The sequence below is a fragment of the Taudactylus pleione genome, unplaced genomic scaffold (genome assembly GCF_031769625.1).
Source record: "Taudactylus pleione unplaced genomic scaffold, aTauple2 ptg000556l, whole genome shotgun sequence".
Classification (NCBI taxonomy): domain Eukaryota; kingdom Metazoa; phylum Chordata; class Amphibia; order Anura; family Myobatrachidae; genus Taudactylus; species Taudactylus pleione.
The window spans coordinates 26,384,343-26,402,346 of NW_028284958.1; the positions used below are offsets into that span (position 1 = coordinate 26,384,343).

The 18,004-nt window shown below is 45.1% G+C and overlaps 1 protein-coding gene across 3 annotated transcripts in view; it reads left to right on the top strand.

The window, feature by feature from the left end:
- FRMD5 (FERM domain containing 5) overlaps positions 1-18,004 on the top strand; it is an 86,972-nt gene that overhangs the window by 61,842 nt on the left and 7,126 nt on the right. For all 3 annotated transcript variants that reach the window (XM_088452823.1, XM_088452825.1, XM_088452826.1), the window contains 5 exons: positions 9,057-9,120; positions 11,866-11,957; positions 12,071-12,145; positions 13,476-13,544; positions 16,218-16,324. In XM_088452823.1, the coding sequence (XP_088308949.1) occupies positions 9,057-9,120; positions 11,866-11,957; positions 12,071-12,145; positions 13,476-13,544; positions 16,218-16,324 (407 nt within the window). The remainder of the gene's footprint in view (positions 1-9,056; positions 9,121-11,865; positions 11,958-12,070; positions 12,146-13,475; positions 13,545-16,217; positions 16,325-18,004) is intronic.

Consider the following 18,004-nt stretch of genomic DNA (forward strand, 5'->3'; position numbering starts at 1 on the left):
GCGGCTGTCGATGTTGATCGACACCTCGCCCCATTTTGTAGGCGTGGCGGGGGGTGGCTTCACAAACGGAGGCGTTCCCATGCGAACGCCTGCCGTTTGTGGGCGGTCCCACTGACATCACCAGTGATGTCAGTGAGAGAGCTTCCGGCTCTATTTGAGCCAGAAGCTCTCTGGAGCTTGCGGCCACGAGACCCTACCACAAGGGTCTCGTCGCAAGCCCGATGGTCGCGACGGCCTTGACCATCGCGATCATCATCATGGCCGCTCGCGATAGCTGTGGGTGGTGACCCACGGCTGTGCGAGCGGCCAAGAGGCCACAACTAAAAAAAACCTGCGCCCGCCCTGATTCAGAGCGAGCGCTCGCTTTTTGCGAGCGCCTCTGAATCAGGCCCACTGTTCCACGAGTAGTAAAATAACCAATCATCAGGTATTTGCAGGATTTACAAAATCCAAACAATTGCCCATATTGGAGGGATAGAGAGGATACACAAATATCGTAAAAGGTGAAAGTACCCAGGTAACAATACAACAGCGGAATTGTATGGAATATATGACACTAATAAAACATATAGCCATTGCAAAGTGATATCTGTTACATAGAATCTATAATTCCATTTTCCATATAAGCAAAAATATTGCTCCAACTTACTAAAATAGGAGATCGGCAATAAAACATACATTTCAAAAGGGGGTGCAAGAGTTAAGGTGGAGAGAATCTCTCAGTGACATTTTTATAGAAGGAGATATAGAGGACAGATGTAATAGGGTGAGAGTTTAGAATATGTGAGAGTTTAGCAGCAAAACTCTCACACTAATACATTGATCGAGTTGTATTTTTAAAACAGGAAACACCTGGATTAGAGTTTAAATCTTGAGAGTATTTTGAGTGTGAGAAACATGCAAGTATGCCTGTTCTGTGTCTTTATTACATTGGCTGAGTTTAAAACTGTGACAGTTTTCTCTCACATGTTCTAAACTCTCACCCTATTACATTTGGCCCAGAATGTGGAAATAGGGAAGACAGATAGAAAACTTTCAAAGATGTTTCCGTCCAGTCCAAGTAAATAGGAAGAAGATTCTAGGGGTGTCTGTTTAACTATTGAGAGAAACTCATTTTCTTTGTTGTTGCCACAATTTATTGAATAGTAGGTGGGCACCAAGACAAGTTTCTGGTGATAATCTGGACTATAAATAGACCAGAGAGCCCTCTCTTTAGTGATTACAAATGAAATCTGCAGGGTGTGAGTAATGTAATGTTGCACTTTATCCCAGAACACCAGAATCTTGGGACAAGCCTATAAACAATGGAGAATATCAGTGTCAATTGAAGGAATTCCCCAATAAGGAACTTCATCTTAGGGGTGTAATAAGCCATATGTAATATCTTGTAATGCCTGTCAGCATATGATATGGAGACACATGTTTTATTCATCCGTATATGAGCTGTTAAGCTCTCAGAGAGTTATAAATTAGGGAAAGTGACCCACCACTTAGGAGACCACTCATGGTTTAGGAGACCACTCGTGGTGGTATTCAAATCTATTTTGTGCCTAGTTAAGGAGCAAATGTAAGACGTAGAATAATTATTGGAGGAGTGATGACGCAGCGCAGTATCCATCGACGCAAGTGCAGGCATCTGCGGCAGCCAGGTCTACTGGCTTATGCTAATGCGTGTATCCGGCCGTCTATGCGAGCACCCATCCACCCACTGTTTTTCTGGACTTGTGTCTGATCACAGTCAGACTCTATATGCCCGATCACATGGGCACTAGGGTTGTCATAACCCAATTAACGTAGTAGTATGTTCTTGGGATTGCTGGAGGAAATGAGAGCACCCAGAGGAATCCCACACAAACACAAGGAGCATGCAAGCTCCACACAGATAGTGATTAAATTCATGACCTCAAGGGCTGTGAAGCAGTCATGCTAACCACAATACCAACTGTGCTGCCTATTATCAATGGACACAAATTACACAGGTTTTTGTAAATGTTTTCAGATTTAGTTTTTTTCCTTCCATTTTTATGGGGAAACCTACACACAGACCACACAGATATGTTGTATTTCACTGTGAAGCAATAAAAGACACAGGGCCTGATTCAGTACGGATTGCAATTGTGATCGTAGTTGCGTAACAGCTTGCAATGAAGCTGTGAAAATATGCTAATGCCTGCCACAGCTCAGCCAGCATAGAGACTCCCACTGCTGCCTTCTCACATCCGTAATACCTGCGTATACATCGGTAACATCGAAGCACAATTACAGCAGGTCTGACCCATCGCAGAAATTGCAAGTCTTGTCGCACGCACATAGGCAATTGCAGTGGCTAATTTATGCACGCCCATGCAGTGACGTTCCAATGGACAGGCACACCTGCGTTTCTCCAATGACTCCCCCGTCACCACCCCCAAATGCTCAAGGCCTGTCACTCACTCTGCGACGGATTCCTATGTGTGTGCGTAATCGCAGTGCGATTGCAGCGCACGCACAGTGCTTTTCATGCGCAGAACTGAACAATCGGCCGATCTACGGACGTAGTTGCAGTTGCATACGCTGCTGAATCAGGCCCACTGTTGGAGTATTTATGAAAACTGGTGCAAATCTGACTTTATTTTCCTTTTCTAGAAAAATGGTAGTTAGAATCTGATGGATTGCTATAAGTTACACCACCTTTGCACTGGTTTCCATAAATGTCTCCTAATGTATACATTAAATGCATACAGATATAAAATTGATTTGGGACTTTACTATTCTGGTGGTTTGAATGACCTACCTTGAGTTCTGCATTGTAAGAAACTTACAGATAGCCATTTCCCATTTAAGATATTTATAGGGGAATAAATGATCTGCGATGCTAGTGATGTGCCATCGGAATGGCATGAGAACACTCATAATGGCGGCACTACGTAGACACAACATAGCTGGTTTTACCTCGCACCCTCATAATTGTGCGAAGTAAGACTAGTGATATTGCTCTCCCATATTTATACGCTTGCTGAAAAAGCATTCTTTTTACTTCCCAGAGCACTAATAATCACATATCTCTTCATTAGGAAGTCTACAGCTATTCAAAACCATTCCCACCACCTAGATTTTGGCGCTAGTTTACTAGACAGAAATAGAAAGAAAATGAATCAAACAGACTAAAACTGGGATTAATTATTTTTAGCTAAATAAAATGAATTCAGCTAAAATAAAATGTTCAGATGACAGCAGAGCATTAGCTTGTTTTCAAATTGAATACTCCATTCCCAGTCTTGAGGGGAGATGTATCATTCCCTGGAGAGAGATAACGTGTACAAGTTGCCCAAAGCAACCAGTCAGCTTCAAAAGCAGAGTACACACTATACGATTTTGCCCAATGATGCTAAGGACTAGACCGATTCCGAGCGGCCAAAACAATTCCAAAAACAGCCGATATACACCATACACACTACCCAATATTCATTTAGTTCCAAACTATTCTTTTGATTCCAAATCGTCTCACCGATATAGTGTTTCCAAACACAGGCGGCAGACATCAGGTTAGGGCCTGTACACACTGCACTTTCTGAACGATACCAAAACGACGGAACCGTCATAGTGTGTGCAGCACACTCTATATCAGGAGCAGATCCAACGCGTTTTAGATAGAGATGTACACAGACCCCCGTGGTTTGGTTTTGGTTCTAATTCATCGTCGTGTTTTGGTTTTGGAAAAACCAACCTCAAATGCTTTGGTTTTAAATTTCTATAAAAATGTATAAAAACAGCTAAGATCATGTAATTTGGACCTTTTTTTTGTTCCTGAAGTATTATTAACATCAATAATATTAATTTCCAGTCAATTCTGACCACCTTACAGCTCATATTGTTTTCACCAATGTTGGCCAAAGGTTGCAGCAAGCTGTCTGGCTAGACCAGTGGTTCCCAAACTGGGTGCCTCAGGGCACTTGCAGGAGTGCCTCGGATTGCTGGTGCTGGTGGCTGCCAATCAAAAATATGTGTACAAACAGAAGCCCAACCCTGTCCACCACCAGAAAACTGAACTAGGATGACAGATAAGCACAATTTACTTTAATAATTTTTCAGAATTTCTGAAAGAAATTTTTGACCTTGGAGTGCTCTAGGGCACCATGATTCACGTCGTCATACTGCTGCCATCACTATTCGCATTCATTGTACGGGAGCATAGTGCTGATAATCACGTGGAAACTTGTAATGTTGTCTTCATGCAGTCAGAATTTTGCTTTGTTTCAATATAATTTTGATTCTGGGCCAAAACCCCCTATAAAGTACAATAAAATATACGCTGACTGACAAACACCCAATAAAGGATTATAAGGAGGCTGATACTCTGTGTCTGTGGAGAAGCTGTAGGAAACGGGGCCTATACACCTGGATGAGAAGCTGGTGATGGATGGTCTTGCAAGATTCAGAGCATCAATGCTTCTGATAACAAGTGGATGTACAAAACGAGATGTATGCTTTGCCGTGACCTCTAGAAGAGAGTTTAGAAGCTAGAGCTGATTCTTCACCATCTACTGAAGGAGTTACATCTGTAATGACAACTCGGACAATCTGTACTCGCCTTAGTCAACTAGGGGAAATATAAAAGAGAGTCGTATTACCACAGGGTGCTATCACGATCAACCGGACCCCTTATACCTCAATCAGAAACCACTGGTCGTGTTTGGGGTCACGTCAACACTCACAATTAATAAAACAAAGCAAGCTGCCACCACTGGTGGCTGACTTACTTTGACACAAACAACATCATCCTTCTGAATTTAACTTATTCTTGTCCAACAAATTAATCATCAACATCCTCATTAGTGTTAGATACACAATTATCCCCTTCATTCTCTTGCACTTCTAAAGTAGCATTCTCAATGTCTATGTCTAAACCAGAGGTTCCCAAAGTCCGCCATTACAGTCCACATTTTAGGGATATCCATGCTTGAGCACAGGTGACTTAATTAGTACCTCAATCCATTTGATTTAACCATCTGGACTCAAGCTTGGATATCCCTAAAACATGGACTGTAATGGCGGACTTTGGGAACCTCTGGTCTAAACCATCATCATACTTTTATAACTACTCACCCTCACATTTGCAGAGGGTTCAGAAATGTCAGGCTCACACACAGCACTCGTGGACATCCTTAGACTCTCCTCAAGTATCTGTAAAGTTTGTGAACACACTGTTTGATCTTCGGCCTTTGTGTTCTTTTTGTGCCTGTTTTAGAGGTGACACATCTAGACTCAGAGCGAGAAGGTGATGCGAGGTTACAGAAACTGCCTGACTGTTGTCAGGAACCGTGGTTGCCCTCGGGGTCGTGCTGCTCTGTCTTGGCAGGGGCCCCAGCCTGGGGGCTCTCAGAGTGCGCTTTTGACGGGTTCCCAGCGTGGTGGTCTTAGGGGCCCGGAGCTCAGTTGGCGTTCCTACCGGCTCCGGACTCTGGGCCCTGCCATATCAGTCTCAGCCAGCTGAGTGTGTTGCTGTCGGGTTCAGGGGGCTAGGAGCTCTGGTGGCGTTCCCATCGGCTCCGGACACTGGACGCCGCCATATTGGTCCTGGTCAGCTGACCGCTAATCTCCAGTGACAGCCAGGCTGGTGCCCTCCTGACCGAATCAGCCAATCCCTGCGAGACCCAGGGTATATATTCCTTTTTCCTGACAGCATTCTGTGCCTGAGCTTTGTCACTGTTACATGTCCTAGGCGCCAGTTCACTGGTTAGTTGTCTTATGCTCTTTGATTATTCCCACTCCGGCTGCAGTCTGTGCCCCAAGTCTGGTCCCACTCCGGCTCCAGTCCATGCTCCAAGTCTGGTGCCACTCCAGCTCCAGTCCATGATTCCAGTGTTAATTTAGTCCAGTTTCACTTCAGCTCCAGTGTGTGCCCCAAGTCCGGTCCCACTCTGGTTCCAGTCTGTGCTCCAAGTCCAGTCCCAATCCAGTCCCAGTGTTTGTCCAGTCCAGTCCCACTCCGGCTCCAGTCCGTGCTCCAAGTCCGGACCTACTCCGGCTCCATTCTGTGTTCCAAGTTTGGTTCCACTCCGGCTCCAGTCTATGCTGCAGATCTGGTCCCACTCCGGCTCCAGTCTGTGCTCAAAGTCCGGCCCCTATCCGGCTCCAGTCTGTGTTTCAAGTCCAGTCCCACTCTGGCTGCTGTCTGTCCAGTTCCAAGTTGCAGGTCCAGTTCCTATCCAATTCTAGTCTGTGGTCTAGTTCGGTTCCAACTTGATCCTAGTGTGTATTCAGTCCTGTTCCACTTCGGCTCCAGCCTGTGCTCTAAGTCCGGTCCCACTTCGGCTCCAGTCTGTGCTCTAAGTCCTGTTCCACTCCGGCTCAATTCTGTTCTCCAGGTCCGGCTCCATTCCGTCTCCAGTCTGTGCTCCAAGTCCGGTGCCACTCTGGCTCCAGTCTGTGCTCCAAGTCCGGTGCCACTCTGGCTCCAGTCTGTGCTCCAACTCCGGATCCAGTTTGTGCTCCAAGTCCGGTCCAATCCAGCTCCAGTCTGTGCTCCAAATCCAGTCTCACTCCTTCTCTACTGTGTGCTCTAAGTCCGGTCCCAATCCGGTCCCAGTGTTTATCCAGTCCGGCCCTTCTCCGGCTCCAGTCTGTACTCCAAGTCCGGTCCTAATTCGGTCTCAGTTTGTGCTTCAACCCGGTCCCAGTCCGGGTACAACGTTCACTCCAGTTCGGTCCCAGTCCGACTCCAGTGTCTTCTACAGTGCTAGTCCCAGTGTTGACTTTTAATGCACCTTCCTTCCAATACTGTCCTGCTGCATACATATATTTCTTACTACATCTATGAGGAGGAATTATATATGCCCCTGTCTACTCCAAACCTCCTGAACCACCAGTGAGCAGGTATCTAGGTGTCTCCCGAGCAATCCAGAGTCCCCAGTCCTGACAACTGTGTTTGGCCCTGGCTTTCGCAGTAGGCATTCTAGTGCATGACTGAGTTTTGTCGGAGAATGCCAGTTCTCGTGCTTTAAACAGGGTGTTTAGTCACACTGGTATTAGGCACAATTCTAGGTAAGTCCTACAAGTTTTATATACTGTAGTGCAACTTTGGTTCATTTTTGGGGCGTGGGTCCCCCTGGATTGCCTTTGTTGATCTGTTTCAGGGCACCGCAATATAACACATTTTTCTTTTATAACACATTTTAACCCTTCACTGTTTGTTTATTATATATGTACCTCACTTTTTATTTTCATTCTTTATATGCAGCAGTAGCTGCTCCTAACTATCTCTTTCACACTGCACTTTTCTTACTATGGCGGTGCCCTGGGGTGGCTTAGCTGGGCTAGTTTGGGGGTGTCCTGGGCTCTGGATTTGAATCGTAGTATGTTAGGGACCTACCCTACAGAGGTTACCTGGATATGGTGGGTAGGCCCATAACCTTGGCCAAGATTATGCTGAAAACCTCTATTGATTGCAAAATTTTATTGCATTTATATATTATTAATAATTTGGAGTTGTGCACCTGAGATTTGTCTGTTTTAGTCGCGAGAACCGGCATTCTCCAACTAAACTGCCCGGCACGATGCTGTTTCCGCGGCGCTAAGGGCAGAAAACAGCATCGCGCCTGTAGTTTTGTCGGATTTCTGCTCGCACCCCAGGAGGGATTTGAGAAGAAATCCTTAGTCGGGCTTAACAGCGCACTGAATTGAATAGCTCTGGGAGCTCCTTCCCGGCGCTATTCAATTTGCGTTGAATTGAATTGAGCCCACAGTGACAAAGATGCCTGCAGTCAGCCTTCCCTAGTGCCGTAGAGAGCCGGGCTTGGGTAAAGGAGGGGGAGTGGCCTAATTGTGGGAGGTGTGGCCACGCCCCCTTGAAGAGAAAATATCACTTTTGCAGCGCCAGGGAGGGGAGCGCTGTAAGCCCCCCAGCCCGGTGCTAAGCAGGGGGGGGGGCGCGGTCAGTGTGATCACTCCCCCCCACAACCATAGGAGACTGCTCCGGCTGCTGCACAAGCTGTGTGCTGAGCTGCTGTGAGAGAGGGGGGGAGGGGGGGCGACGCTGGACCCGGGCCCCACCAGGATCCTCTAGCAAGCCCGGGCCTGGGTAAACTGTACACGCTCCCTCCCCTCTCGGCGCCCACGACCTTCCCACCTACTCCATTTACCTATTACTCTCCAAATACTCTCCTATGTGAAATGGCACCTGATCACGAGGGAAGGACTCTTATACAGTATGTAATCCAAAACATACGAGATCCAAGATTATCAGGAAAATGGCGTTTTGCCTCGTTTTGTTATCTCTCTCCAAAGCTTGATGCATCTCCCCGTTAGAGTCTTAGGGCCTGAGTCAGCAGAGGACGCTAATGAGATCACAGCTGCAATTTTGCACGAAACGTAGCTGTGAAAATATGCTAATGCTTGCTAAAGCTCAGCCGGCATAATGGCGTCCACTGCTGCTTTCTCATATCCGTCCTAAACACCTGTTCCATCAACGCACATCGGGCAGTCACTCAGCTTTTACAAGTCAGACCAGTCGCAAACACATGCTGCGTATGCAATCGCAATGGCTAATTTATGCACGCCCATGAAATGACGTACAAACGTCCTAGCACGCCTGTGTTGATCCGACCACCCCCAAACGCTGACAGCCTGTCACTCACTTTGCGTTGGATTCCTCTGAGCGTACGCAATCGCAAGGCAATTTCTGTGCACGCACAGTGCGGCTTATACGCATACGCGATGGCAAACAATCGCTCGATCTGCATCCGTAACGTGTCCACTGCTGAATCAGACCCTTAGTCATGTATTTGAGGTTATGTACTAATGTTTTGTAGATTGTATTTTAATTTGATGACAAAAATGACATTCAGTGAATGGGAAGGAAACCTCTACTCATTCAAATATAACTTGGAGAACCCTTATCATGACCTAATCCTTTAACTCTATCTGTGGTCCTGTTACCCCCGATCCTACCTCTGTCTCTGTAATGTCATTCTGGCTGCTCTCTGCTCCCACCATCCACTGTACTTGTACATGTCCTGTCATTATGTCTATCCCTGTGGAAGTCTTTGTGATTTTTATTTATTTTTGTTTTATTTCAGGAGTGATGCCACAAAAATGAAATTTGAAGGAAAAACTTTTCATTTATATGTGAGAGAGAAGGAGGTAAAATGTCAATATATACCCTGACAGACTGGTATATAAAATTGGACTGGTATATATACAGGGTGACTAGCTGATATATAAATATATATACACTAACTGACTGGAATTTTTATTACTGCTTGATTAACTTGAACACTGGGAATTAGTAGTTTCATTTATATATATATATATACCTCTTCTGATTGACTGATGTGTATACATACAGAAAAAATATTAACTCTTTTATTTCATTGTTAATTGTTTAGCTCCTACATTTTAGGAAGTGCTTTACAAATGCTATTTTATCAGTCTCAGTATGAAAGTGTTACACACAAATACACAGCCGTTCCAGAGCCTGTCCATATGTAGACATTAATCAGTGGGTAAGTAGGATAACTGCACAGCTGTTATTATACAGTCGAAGGTGGTTTTTCTCAGTCTGAGAAGGTCTGTGGCATATTATATTGATGGTTAAAATGTTTACTTTCATTAGGTCGATACGGTAATGTCGACATTGTCGTTATTTTGACATTAAATAGGTTGACACTGATGTAACGTGACTCTGGGCCTGATTCAGACCCGCGAGCGCAAGCGGGTCGATGGCCGAGCAGTGCGCACGCGCGGCATGCGCGAGCCCCGTAGCGAGTGAATTTTCACTCGCTGAGGGACTCACTACAAGACGGGGCGGCTGTCGATTGTGATTGACAGCTCGCCCCGTTTTGTAGGGGTGCAGGGGGGGTGGCTGGACAAACGGAGGCGTTCCTGAAGGACCACAAGGGTCTCATCGCAAGCCCGATGTTCACGATAATCACGACCATCGCCAGGCAGCCCTCTAAAGCTGTCGGTGATCACCCACAACTTAGCGAGCGGCCTGGAGCCCGGGGGAAAAAACAAATAGCGAGCGCCTCTGAATCAGGGCCTCTAACCCTTGTGCTAACCCTGACCCTTGTATATAAGCTATTGCTTTGAGGAAGATGGTGTAAATATGTCACATGATCACAGATTACATTTGTAGTTGACATCTTGCACACAAGAATGCTTTCTGGTCTGGTCTCTAGATTTATCCGCAGTAGCGCTAATAGTGTACTAATGTTAAAAACATGCGTAGATCTCTTTTTAATTAATAAAAAAAGGTCATGATGAGGCACATTTCCAAATGTGGGAATGTCAGGAACTGGAGGGTAGAGCTAAGGAGTTCATACTTAGGCTGACTGGTCCTGGCTCTGCCAACCTCGGCCATATGTGTGTGTAACCAAAGCTGAAGGATCTGGCTTTCCAGCTAGTGCCTGGATACTATGGAGAGCTATTAGAGTGGTCAGATGATGACCACATCTATAGCATGGGACCATCAGTTGAATACAATCAGATGAAATTGGCAGTATTTTGGGGTCTGTAACTAATTTTTGGCCCAATTTCCCTTGAAAGTCGCAGAGCATATGTGCAGTGCTAGTCGGGTTTCTCTAAGAGACAAGCACTACGATCAATGTGGTTGGTGTGTGTCGTAAGTGCATATGTGTGCAGCAGGATAGCAGTTACACGCATATCTTGCACATAATCAGAGTATAGAACTGGTATCCTCTTACTACCACAATTTGTTTAATAAAATATTCTGATTACTTTCACTCAGTGCTTATTTGTGAGAGGGATAGCTACTGTAAATGAGAAGTATGAAGAGGGCACTAAACATGAGTTGTCATAGGTACCATAATTTAGCAGGGCATATCTATATACACATTGGACCTAGATGGGTTGGGGAGCTGTTAGTGTTAGTGTTAGGGGTTTGCAGCTCCTTGCAAGTACATAAGCAGAAGCAGTGCTAATAATACAAGAAAATATTCAAAAGACTTAAAGTACAAAGCATTGCAGAACATGGGACAAAGCTGTACAAACGTTAGTGCATATGCAATCATAGCACCAAAAAAGTAGGACGGTGGCTGTTGAACCTAAAGGCTTGGTGCCGTTGTGGGCTGTGGGAAGGAGATGATGGTGTAAGTGAGGGAGGAAAAAGCACATGAGAGCTTACCATCTAGCGTTACAGCTTCTTGAGAGATATCTTGCACTTTTGACCCTTTCATAAATTCCAGCTCAGCAGGACATTTGTAACACCAGAGATGTACTAAGCTCTGGAGAGTGATAAACTACCAGCCACTCAGCTCCTAACTGTCATGTTACAGGCTGTGTTTGAAAAATGACAGTTAGGAGCTCATTGGTTGGTAGTTTATAACTCCAATTTATAACTTTCCAGGCCTTAGTACATCTGCCTGAACATAGCGGAGGACAAGTAACTGTTGACACCCATAGCAAGAAGTCAGACATTTTTATTTTGTAAACTGTATTGGAATACTGAATGTGATTAGTTATTATGAGCTAGCACATCTATTTTATACATCAGCCTATCTGGTGTTTATCTGCTGGGTACATGTGGGGCTATTTGGCACCAGTCTAATATTTGTGAATCTGATGATATTCTGAAAGTGTTTTCATGTGTACATTTAGCCTAGTGTGTGTGTATTCATCAGTCATATAAGCCCTATATATACCAGTCAGTCAGGATATATATAATGTACATGGGCTACTGTGTATTTAAGTCAGATAGTTCGAGGCCTATCAATCTGTAGGCCACCCTCGCCAGAGGCACCTTACATTAATTTGTAGTAATGACATGGGTGACAGCACTTCATTAGTTCTCTTCAGCTCAATGTAGGTATAAATAGACACTGGTACCTCAATGGAAATTCCTCTTATTCCAAAATCCTGTTTTCATAGGAAAAGCGCCTGGTACTTACGTTCCTAGCGCCCACTCCTGAGGCCTGCAAACACCTGTGGAAATGCGGTGTGGAGAACCAGTCCTTCTACAAGTCAGTATTACCTCTTCTAATCCATGTGCCTTTCCGTGTATTTACGTAGAGCATTCTCCCAAGCGTCCTCCCTATGATATTCAGGGCTTTCCTCTTGTGCTTTCTCTGTGTAGACTGGAGAACTCCAACCAGGTGCGCACAGTTTCCAGCAGTAACTTGTTCTTCAAAGGCAGCCGTTTCCGATACAGGTCGGTAGAATTTGGTAAATACATCAGTTCCCAATTGAGACTTTCATATTCTTCTAAAAGTGAGATACATATTGCTGTACTATGTAGGAGCACCAACAATGTGTACGGAAACTGCCGCCACTAGATTTGTATGTCTCCTTATGCCTGGGAATATGAAACTGGATGGGAGGGGAGGGGAAGGTAAACGTAGGTACAGTAAGGATGCGTTCATATAATTGCAGATGATGACGCTTGTCAGGAGGCGTATGTCATGCAGAGACTGGGGGGCTGGACCATATATACGCAATGATGATGTCTATCAGCACACTACCTAGCCGCCTCTCATTGGCTGATTTCGAATTGACCTCACCAGCTGCTATTACTTAAATCATTAGCAGCTATATTATATGAAGTTGCGGTCATCCATTCATATTGCTTTGCTGACATTTCCGTTTGAACTGCCGCAGGACTGTTATTCCAGTTTAATTTTTAAAGGGATAAATAGCAGATATAAAGGTTTTGTATTAATAGTTTAATATGGCAAATACAACTTTTGCTTTGTTAATAAGATATTTTGGGCGGTATCCAATTAGCCCCGAACATTTTTCGGGCGCTAATTGATCCTCGCAATCGGTGAAAAATGGGGATTTTTTGCCGACTATCCCCGTTTTTCTATGATGTTTTTTTCACCCTATCCTATTATTTTGAACGTAATAATAGGATATATCTCACAAAAGCACATAGGGTCCGCGATAAGCTCGCAGACCTATGTGTTTTCACCTTTTTTGGGGTGAAAAAACGGCACTTATTGTGGATTCTTTTTCGGGACACATCAGGTCCCGAAAAATATCCACGATAAGTGTCGTCATCAGACGGCACTTCGGGACTAATAGGATAGCCCCGCCACGACCAATTTGCAGCGCTACTTTAGCACTGCTAATTGGATTCCGCCCTTTATCTCTTTTGTATCTAACCATATTACCTATTTATACGAACAATATGATGTAAGAGGTGCTTTTATTACATTATTCAAATGCTGGTACGCCTGGTATAATTACTACTCTTTTTTTAAGGTGTTTAAGGCTCTACATACAGATCCACGTACACTTCTTCTTAAAAGACGTCTTGTCTTTACGTGCACCAAAGGCGCATATGCATCCACCCAAAATTAGCCCCTATATCACACCGGCCTGTCCCCATTCCGTATCGTCACATAACTACCCCTATGTAATTTATCTTACCCCTCCAAGTTGCTTTGCTGGGTCTTCTGCTCTCTTCCTATTGTATTTCTAATAACAACATCACTCTTGTTTCCCCCGGCTTCCTTTTTTGAAACCCTGTCTTTCTCTAGTGGTCGAGTTGCCAAAGAAGTAATGGAATCTAGTGCCAAAATCAAGAGGGAACCCCCTCAGATTCACAGGTGCCTTTGTGGAATGCATAATATTGGTTACCATATGTCTTTTGAAATTCTGTTTATCATAAATGTACCCTGGCTTATGCGTGAGATACACATTTGGTATTACACATGTCCATATTTTTATGACTATTAATGTAAACCCTCATTACAGCTGCAGCTGTTTTTCTGTGTGTCCTACAGTATATCATCTGGTATTACTGCATAAATGTACTCTATAAAACTCAATATGTTCCACATCAGTCATATGTTTTCTGTGGGGTCAATCCAATTAGGTGCCAGTTTGCTGAAGCGAGTTTTATGAAACATTGCACAAATGCACACTCCCAAGAAGTGCAAAATTCAATTAGAAATGCCTATTTGCGCTACTCACGGCGCAGGTGTGCAAATTTTCTACAACATGCGACCCGGGAGAAGGGCTTGAAAAAGTGGGAAGACCAGCCTGGACTCTTTGTTAGCAGAGTCATGTAGAAATCTGTTAGTGGGCATAAGGAAAGTACCGGAAGTTTTAAAACGGTGTCAAATGGCTGATTTGTGCTTTTTTTTTTTTTTTTTTTTTAACGAAAAAAAATTATAAAAAGCAAACTTTTCTTGTATAATCACAAACATTAAATGAAAAGTGAAAAAAAAAAATAAGGTGATTTTATGGAAATTTCATACCACCTTAAATTTTTTTATTAAATATTTTTTTTTTAATTTTAAAAAGCAATTATTTTTTATTTTAAAATACTTTAATTAAATTTAGGGTGCTTAAACTAGTGAAAAAGTTGATATTGGGGCAGTTTAAGGCCATTTTTTTAAACACCCAAAAATGACAAAATTTTGGGACAAATTAAGCTAATTGAAAACTTTCATATACCTAATTAGTCATTGGGAAACCAGTAGTTCTGCACTGTGGGCCTGGTTCAGCAAAGGACAGAATTGCAAAGCTGCACACAAGCAGCTATGGAATTCCTTCCTTGATAATAAGGTAATGCAGCAGGAGGGAATCGGTATGAAATACCGCCGGCCGCATGGCAGCGGCAGCCTGACAGCGCTGGAAATCCCGATCGTCCTTAGGTAAGTATATACTAACCTAACCCTCCTCAGGGGTGCCTAACCCTAATCCCCCCTGTAAGTGCCTAAGCCTAACCCCCCCTTTCCCTAGCCTAACTCTAACCCTCCCGGGGGGGGGGGGGGGTGCCTAACCCTAAGTCCCCCCCCGGCTGCGCTAAACCTAACCCTCACCCCCGCGGCTGTCCGCTCGCGGCACCCGGCATCCCTTCGATCGGGATGCCGGGCTTCTGTCCCCCGGCGTCGGGAAAATGACAGGCGTCTATATATAGACGCCTGTCATTTAACCCACACCGGGATAAAGCAGTCAGGAAGACGGCTGTCGGGGTCATATCAGACGGTTTCCCGATTGAATCCCCAGCAGGAGGCGTCATGCCTCCTGCATGCATTAATGATCCGAGCTGCGCCCTTGGGGACAAGCAAGCTGGCCGTTGCAGATGAAAGAGGCCCGGAAATCTCCATCAGCCAACGGTGGCGACAATCACTGACAGTCTGCTGCCGCTCTGCGTACGATCACGCAGGACCCGTTCTGTGAATGGGTCCTGCACACACGCAGATTTCTGATAGTTGGGGGTTCTGCGTTCAGCAGTGCACTTGCGTGCTTTGCAGAATGAGGGACTGTGGGCCTGATTCAGAGCCAGACGCTCTTTCAGAGCGCTCGCTCTGAATCAGTGCCCTCCCTCTCTTTTTTTAGATGGGCCCCCTGGCCGCTCGCATAGCTGTGGGTGACCACCCACAGCTATAGCGAGCGGCCAAAAAGATGGTCACGATGGTCAAGACCATCGCGACCATCGGGCTTGCGACGAGACCCTTGTGGTAGGGTCTCATCTGCCGCAAGCTCTGGAGTGCTTTTGGCCCTATCAGAGCCAAAAGCACTCCCACTGACATTATTTGTGATGTCAGTGGGGCCGGCCCCAGACGGTAGGCGTTCCCATGTGCAGCAACGCCCCCGGCACGCCCACCAAAGGGGGCGTGCTGTCACTCAACATCGACAGCACGCCCCCTTTGTAGCGAGACCCATAGTGACGGCTTGCCCGTCGCTATGCGGGTCTCGCGCATGCGCACTTGGCCAACATCGACCCGCTTGCGAGCGCTCGCGAACGGGTCTGAATCAAGCCCTGTGTCCCTACAGTTTTACCTTAAAATAAAGATTTTTCCTACCGTTTCACACCTTCAGGGTGTGCACACAAAAAAACGTGAATTTCCTCTTGAAAAACAGTGCGAATGTGGAATGGGATTGCAATTGCAATTCGCACTGTGAGATTGCCGTGAAAACAGCGTGCACAAGCAAACTCGCTCACACAAACCAACCTAAATGGATTGACCCCTGTAAGTCTGCTCCTTATGTATATTCCATTAACAAATACGTCTGCATTTGTACCTTAATGGATAGATACATATAGGTAATAGGATCACCCATATTGGGCTGTATAGTGAAATACGGCAGCAGTGTCTCAGAACAGAGAATTACCGGCTCCAAATATCAACTTCCTTAAATGTATGAAAACCATTACCAGCATGCAACAGAGCACATACATTTAGCAAATATCGTTTTAACCATCATTTTGATCCTGTGGACAATTCCTTTTGAGGGAACCACCTATTGACCATGTGTTTGCGTCACAGATCAGGGATGGTACCAAGTCGCAGTTGTCCCTCCATTAGTCATGGACTGCGGCTGAGCAGTGTTCCCCGGACACGCAGGAGAGCTGTACACATATCCATCATGGAAGGTAAATATACATATAGTTTTTCTTCCTTTCTGTTGGGGGGAGGGGGGTAAGTGTTAGGCCCTAACAGGAGAGTTAGAGATGGGTTAAAATACTTACAGAAACCACTGGAACCACTGCTCTGTCAGTGGTTTGCGTGACCTGCAGGCAGCGCTGGAGCCGCTGCAGCCATCGGGACCAGGTAAGTAACCGCTGGGCCATCAGGGACGGAAGGTTGTCCCCGGTGTAGTCAGGATGAATGACGACATGGTCACTGTCGACATGCTAAGCAATTTGTCTAGTTGACAATGCGACCATGTCGACGTCCTAATGTTGACATGATAACAGTCAACTTAACCCACCACACCCATGTACTCTGACGTTGATTTACATCAGTGCATGGTTTGTTTTCTTGATGCAAGGCAGCGACCCACAGCGGCTTAAATTCTTCATTTTAAAAAGTGATCAATAGATGACTGTATTAAAGATTACAATCCTAACTTAGCTTTGATTACTATTAGTACATGCGTTTAGTCTCAGGTATGAGTCAGTGCAGGATAGGAAGTAATGACACCACTTAGTATGTACTGTGCCCTAAGTATGTTTATAAATAGACTCCTCTTATTCTTATCAGGGTTCTCCTAATACCCTTCTTATACACTTTTTCAAGGTATCGCTGTGTGTGTCCTTAAACGTGCCCAAATAAAATTCATTAATAAGTGACCATTTACATCTACAATCACTTCATGGATTTCTTTTATTATATATAATTCCCATCATTTTAGAAAAATGTATTGCAGGTATAGTTTAGATGTACTACCAATCTCAGGATGAGAATGCCTGCTAGAGCCCGGTGTATTTATATAGGGATGCTTTGCCGGATTCTTGTGTGGACGGTGCAGGGTCAACCCACTTAGATATCGTCTTCGTGATGCGTGTAGTGAGCATGGCACACTGGCCTGGGAAGTGCGAGTGTCTGCGAGGAGCTGTGTGCTAGGCTGCTAGTGATTGTGTGGGAGTGGTAAGTGACAGCTGGGCACAGATTCGCCTCTATCTGCCTGACCTCAGTAGTAAATATATAAGCTCCCAAAATAGCTGCTGGGAGTCAGAAGCTTCACCTTGTATGTCAGGGAAGAGGGAGGAGGTAGAGAGTCAGAGTTTTGGGTCTCGGAGAGAGACAGAAGCAGAAAGAGGGAGGCAGGAGAAGGAGTGTACAGCAAGTGCAGGAGCAGAGAGAGGCTGCAAGTTATTAGGGAACAGTAAGGACGTGTTCAGCGTGGGACAGGTACAGAAGAACGGAGATAATAGAGCGCAACTGAATGTGCTGAATTGGAAGTGACACTAGGAGTACAAGAAGTTACTGGGAATCGTTCTGCCTTCATCATGGTGAAGTGTCTGATCCGTATAAGGACCAAGGTGAATGTACACCTGCGTATGATCAATCACTGCTATCGCGATGTGAAGATTCGTGTGCTCAGTCTTGGGCCCCGGCTGTTAGGGAGAGCCCTGGGAGCATTGCCCCTGTTCCCAGCTCTAATGGGAGGGGTACCTGCACCAACTGCACAGACTGCAACCTGTAAGGAAATGAGATTAACAGGTGAATACCAAAATGTGCAGCATGGCAGTGTGTAGGAACTATATGCATGTTCATGTGTGTACCACTGTGCAGGTTCATATCCCCATATTATTATTATTATCTAGTGT